This window comes from Lipotes vexillifer, unplaced genomic scaffold (assembly GCF_000442215.2).
Source record: "Lipotes vexillifer unplaced genomic scaffold, Lipotes_vexillifer_v1.1 scaffold1629, whole genome shotgun sequence".
NCBI classification, from domain to species: domain Eukaryota; kingdom Metazoa; phylum Chordata; class Mammalia; order Artiodactyla; family Lipotidae; genus Lipotes; species Lipotes vexillifer.
The window spans coordinates 865313-871161 of record NW_006790230.1 but is presented as its reverse complement, the minus strand read 5'-3'; the positions used below and the strand labels follow the sequence as shown (position 1 = coordinate 871161).

Below are 5849 nucleotides of genomic sequence, written 5' to 3'. Positions count from 1 at the left end.
GGGGCACGAACCCGTGTCCCCTGCATCGGCAGGCGGACTCTCAACCACTGAGCCACCAGGGAAGCCCTTTAGATCATCTTATACTCAGTAAGATGGTACTGTGAGACGGTGCTCGTACTTACTACGTGTCTGTGTACTTAGTCCCTGGCTAACACTGCTATGGTCTGTATTCAGTCTGGCTACACAGTCTGGCTACATTTTCCATCTTATCTCTACATCCTTCAATTCTCACCATGCACGTTGGTGAGCTGTATCATTTTTTATGCCTTGCTAAGTCAGGGAAAGAAATGGTATAAAAGCAGCAACAAACTTAAGATATAATTTGTAGAGAAACTAAGCTTTTACCTTGGAGGGGGTGGATTTTATTCTTGTACTTGTTTTTGGCTACCAAGTATAACTACAAATGGCTTTGCTTCTACATTGAAATGGTTATCTCAAAATATTTGTTACCCATTGTCCTCAACTTAGCCCTACAGATTCACTTAATTACAACTGAAACCATGAAGATCTGTAAGTATTTATATGTATTGGCACTCCTTAAAGAAGCTTGAACTGGCTCATCAATGGTGACTGATTAATCTGCAATAAAAAATTAGATTTCCGTTCTTAAAATAGTATTCCATGTAGTTCCTATATTAGTAAATAAGAAAACTGTACACATTTTGATGCAATTAACCTTTACCTAATAAAGCAATGGAAAATACATTTAAAATCATTCCATAAATTTGAGTAAGGGAAAATGATAAAAATAAGCATTAAAATATGGCAGTATAATTTAAAAATTCTCAAATTTTAGTCATTTTCTCTGTACACAGCATTAAGAAAATGCATTATGGAAGACAAAGAAGCCTAATATTTTTTCCTGAGATTTTTGAAGCTTGCTAAATTCCTATTTGCAGATAAATGTTGTTTTTTGTGATCCCTACAACAGACATTAATGAAGTTCCTATTGTAAATCCATAAAGAACTACCAAGTGAAGTGTGCACTTTTTGTTTCAATGCAATAACTCAGTGCTGTGTGATTGCCTGGGTTAATGATGAAAAAGTCAAACATACTATCAGAGCTGATGGAAAAATCTATCACCAATCTGAAATTAAAATTCATCTGTGGTCAATAAGATTTAATATCCATGCAAGTGGTGCTGTAAAGAGTAAATGAATCAATGTCATCAATACATAATCAGTATGAAATATGATGTGAATAAAATTATGCGCACGAGTCATACATTTCACTCTTTTCTGGGCCAGTGTGGAATGAACAGTCTCTTAACTGAAGGTTGACAGTAATTGTTACAAATTAGGCACAGCAGTTATCAAAATGCACTCACTTGCATAGCTATAGGACTTACTAAGGAGATTAAAATAGATCTGAAACTACCCAGTACTGCAGGTGCTGGACAACTGTTGATCACCAATTTTCCCTCTGAAGTGCCCTCTAATACATGATTCGTACATTTGTATAATTTCCTCGTTTCTAACTCTGGTCCAAAAACTTTCCAGTTGTGGATCAAGAATCAAGACATTTAATCTTTAATGATCAGCAAGAGCTAGAACTTTTAAAAAAAGTTGTAACTTACTCAAATATTATGGGACTACCAATCAACAAAAATGCTCTCCTTTGGAATTCCAGAATGTTTTGTAAAACTGCTCTTCTAAGATTCAAAGCACCGTAAATTGGGTTAGGAAGACAGGTGTCCAGATTGCTATTACTAATGCAGAAATCATTCTTTCATGACAAAGGCATTTATTCCTTCTTCCTACCAAAAATGTTCTAATATTCCCCCCACAATAACCTAGTCACATCGTATTTCTGAATTTCAAAATTGTCAAGTGGGATAAACAACTGGTCGTAGGCAAATTTTACATTCTGCCTGACTCTGCATGTGATAATGCGTTCGACATTGGTAAAGCTACAGCTATAACTAAGTCAGGATTTTTTTCACCACAAAAGATTCACGATTTAACCAATCAATTCCTCTATTTCTGAACCGTGTATGTATGAGTAGTCTACATTTCTTTAAAAGGGCACGCAAAAACACAACCACCTAGGAAAACTCCCTCACTAGATGAAGAGGTTGAACCTTCCAACTAGGTATTCACCTTCTGGTCTGGCAGTAGTGGATTGCTCTGAAGTGAATTCAAATGGCCATTGATGAGAGCTGTAGGTCTATCATGTTCACAAAATAAACTGCCATTGATGTAGTGAAACCGATCTCCTGGGACCAGGCGATTCCGGCAGGTAGAGCATGTAAAACACTGAAAGGAAAAAGCAAATCCACTGAAAACAAGTACAAATTCAGTCTCTCTTGGTCACAAGTTTATAAACTGTTTTTAAGCAGGTATCTGTCAAGTACAGAGAGCCACTTATGGCTTAGCGTTTTCTTTCCTTCAACATGATTCTGGAAAAGAGTAAGCCAAAATGCAAGAAACTGGATCAAGCTAAAGGGGAAAATCAACAAACAGGTGTGTGCTTCTGTGGCATGGGGGAAGTGGCATGGGTGGATGTGTAATCACCACTGCCACATAACAATTTCAGTGGATTCCTTCCATGTTTGCGGCTTGAGAAAACAGGATTCCTACTAAGGAGACATGCTTTGTCTCCATGTAGGAAAGTTATGGTTCTTTTAAAAAAACAGAGGAGGAGCAGATGCTACCTTCAGATGATACACATTGCCTTGGGCCCTCATGACGAGTTCGCTCGCAGGAATAGACTGTCCACAAGCGCTGCAAGCACCGCTATTCCCAAATAACCTGAAACAAAGATGATGGGGACACCAATGAATAATCCCAAACCAAGGAAAGAGAAGGAAATCCCCAGCCTCTGGCCCTCCCTTTGGAATGCATTTGACAGAGACTGAATTCTTAGGCTCCGGCCTCAAATTTTATGAGTGATTTACATCATCTAGGAAAAATCCTTTTTTTTTTTGGGGGGGGGGGGGTCACAGCTAACTTCTGCCTACCGCAGAGGAAGAGGGTGCCCTGGGTTTCATCAAAATATTGACTTACACCTCTAGCAAATACGAAACAATTCTGTTCTACACACATTTTATCAGATTACTGAGTTCATCATAAAAAAAAGATACAATTCACGCCAGGAGTTTAAATGTATTGTGTCCTTGAAATTATATGAAGAACTCTTTTGTACTTTAATCATATCTTGAGATATGAGTCATCAAAAGGGTTAAGAGGATTTGATTGTATATCTAAGAAGACATCATGCTCAGTGTATTGAAACTCCCGTAAACCTCCATCAGTGCAGACTTTCCATTAGAAACTCTCTGCTATCCAGGTTGATATATAATGTGTATGGGTTAACCTTTTCAATCATGGTGTCAACACTTAAGATTTGCCTCTGCTCATCTCTTTCATCCTAACCTTCTCTCTCTCTTGATAATGAAATGCTTGCTCCAACTTCCCTCTATCTGCTCCTGAGTCCACAATTTAGATTACTTCATCTCTGCTAGCAACAAACTGAATGAAATTTCGATTTGAGCAGAAAGTAATTTACCGGGATCTGGACCCATTTGTCATCATATCTCTCTGGGTGTTTGCTGTATCACTGCAGTTTTCCTATGCAATCAAATGAGACCACAACATCTGCCATGGGGGGAGGCGGGGGAGAAGTCTGCAGAGGAGGGGAAAGCTCAAGGCAGTGCGGTGCACTGAAGAAAAAGATATACATAATTCCTTACATCCTTCCACAGGCGTGACAAAATATTTTAACGAACACCGAACTTTGGCTTTTATGAAATCTGTAGACTCAAGCTGGGAAGCTTTATTTGCTTTTGGGCTTCCCTCTTTAATATCCACAAATATTTATTAAACAGAGCAAAATGATTTCACATGGAAAGGTGGTATCGGAACGAGTAAGCAGGGTCAGAGAGGCACTTTTCAACAATGAAAAACAAAGTAATAGGACTTATAAACTAACATATCAGTGTCATAATAAATATTAATACTTGCATTTCTTCCTTGTCCAAAGAAAGTCATAAAATGCAGTTTGTGTCAAACCATGAGACAGGCTCCTATAGAACACCCCGTAAGCTGAATGATTGTGGCATGCCTCTATATAAAAATAATTGCTTTGAGTTTTCAGAATCTGGTCTTGCAGAAGAGGCTTGTCATGTTCAAACTACTAATTTGCTGTCGCCACTTTATTGAAAATAGCCTGTAAGTTGTTATTAAATGTATCGACTGAACGACAGGGAGAGTAGTAAAACTGCCCCTTAAGATGGCTTTTAATAGGAAGCCCAAGAAACAAATTTTGCAGCAGCATCGATTTGAAGAGTTCAATCAAAACTCCATTTCAAAACTAATTAGTCTGAGATCAACGACACATTGACACATTCTTACAGAATCAGAACAGTTACAGAGAGAAAGCTGAAATAATACACTGTCAGGACCTCTAGCCACAGGACCGCACCGTGTGGGAGCTCAGGGGCCGCTGGCCTGCCATTTCCTAACACTGGACCATTTCAGGAGCATTGATGAAGCCTCCCGGAGTCTCACCCACAGCATCCTGCAAGTGTGGGTTGTCACTGCTGCCACAAGAGGGTTCTCAGAAGGGTGAGGTGGCCAGAGAATTAGCATTGCCAGGGGGAGTTTCCAGTCAACAGCAGGGCTATTTCAATCCCCAAAAGGAGTACCAACTCAAACACTTCAGGTAAGAATAAAATTAAAAACCTGTCGATGTAGCCAAAAACATGCTGAGGATAAAAGGGGGGCGGTGTAGATTAAGGGGGTAGGGAACAGAATCCTACCTGAGCTGAGGACCAAATATTCTCTTACAGCAACCCAGAAGTATTTTAATGGCTAGGAGTCTATAATTATGGCTGCCACTACCAACAGGTACACAGTGACACTCCATCTCAAAAATACCCTTTCACAGTACCGATCTGATTACCCAACCTAAGTGTTCATTTATTTAACAATTCACCCTGAGTAAAGTCAGTTGTATGCCTTCAATGTCTAAGTGTATTTTAATAATCAGGGCAGTTGTATGTAATCCAAAAGCTTTTCATACATCTCATTTTCTCCAGCACCACTTTCATAACCTTTCAGGGAACAATCAGCCACAAAATCATGGGATTCCTAAAGTGTCAGAAATTACAGTTACAAAGTTTGAAAATGACCAAGATCTACCCAGGACTGATGTGCTACTGAACATTATTAATGGAGTTTAATATCTTTCCGTGCCTACAGCTTTAAGGCTGCCTCAGAGCAGAAAACTTACATGTCTAAACACATTTTAATCCCTTTTAGCAGAGAGGAAGGCTACCATTAGAATTCCACCTTTTTTCCTGAAAAGGTGTGTGTGTGTGTGTGTGTGTGTGTGTGTGTGTGTTAACAACGTTTCTGTGCGCTGGAGAGTTAATTATCTAACCATGGGGACTGTCCAGGACAGTGTTTGATTTAAAAGGCTTGAGGCTTTAGGTGCTCAATTAAGTAGCTATCGGTCTCACACTGGACTATAATGGGCTCTTTTCTCTTTAACTCAGGCAACGGGGAGATATACCCCAGGTCAGGCTAATTAAAGCCAGGGGAGTCTTTAATTGTGATGACAGAATCGGTTTCAGTTTCCTTTCTTTGGGTCCTCAGTCCAAGAAGGTCATTAATATTTCAGCATTTGGGCAATGCAATCAATCACAAACATCAAGAGGTTACTTACATGGGGAAAAGGGAAAAGAAGGGAAGAAATCCCACCAAACCTCTACACTTTAAAGGTGCTCTGCTCCTATGAAAAGTACCATGTAGTGCTAGTACTGTTTGCCAGCTCCAACTCTCCTTGCTGACAGAGATGGAGAGCAAGTTGTATTTTTAGTTCAGTAATAATACTTAGCATCTTTCCC

The 5849-nt window shown here is 39.4% G+C and overlaps 1 protein-coding gene across 3 annotated transcripts in view; it reads right to left on the bottom strand.

Moving 5' to 3' along the window:
- LMO4 (LIM domain only 4) overlaps nucleotides 1-5849 on the bottom strand; it is a 17101-nt gene that overhangs the window by 3192 nt on the left and 8060 nt on the right. For all 3 annotated transcript variants that reach the window (XM_007463275.1, XM_007463277.1, XM_007463276.1), the window contains exons 3-4: nucleotides 2655-2751; nucleotides 2101-2256 (exon numbers count right to left, since the gene is read on the bottom strand). In XM_007463275.1, the coding sequence (XP_007463337.1) occupies nucleotides 2101-2256; nucleotides 2655-2751 (253 nt within the window). The remainder of the gene's footprint in view (nucleotides 1-2100; nucleotides 2257-2654; nucleotides 2752-5849) is intronic.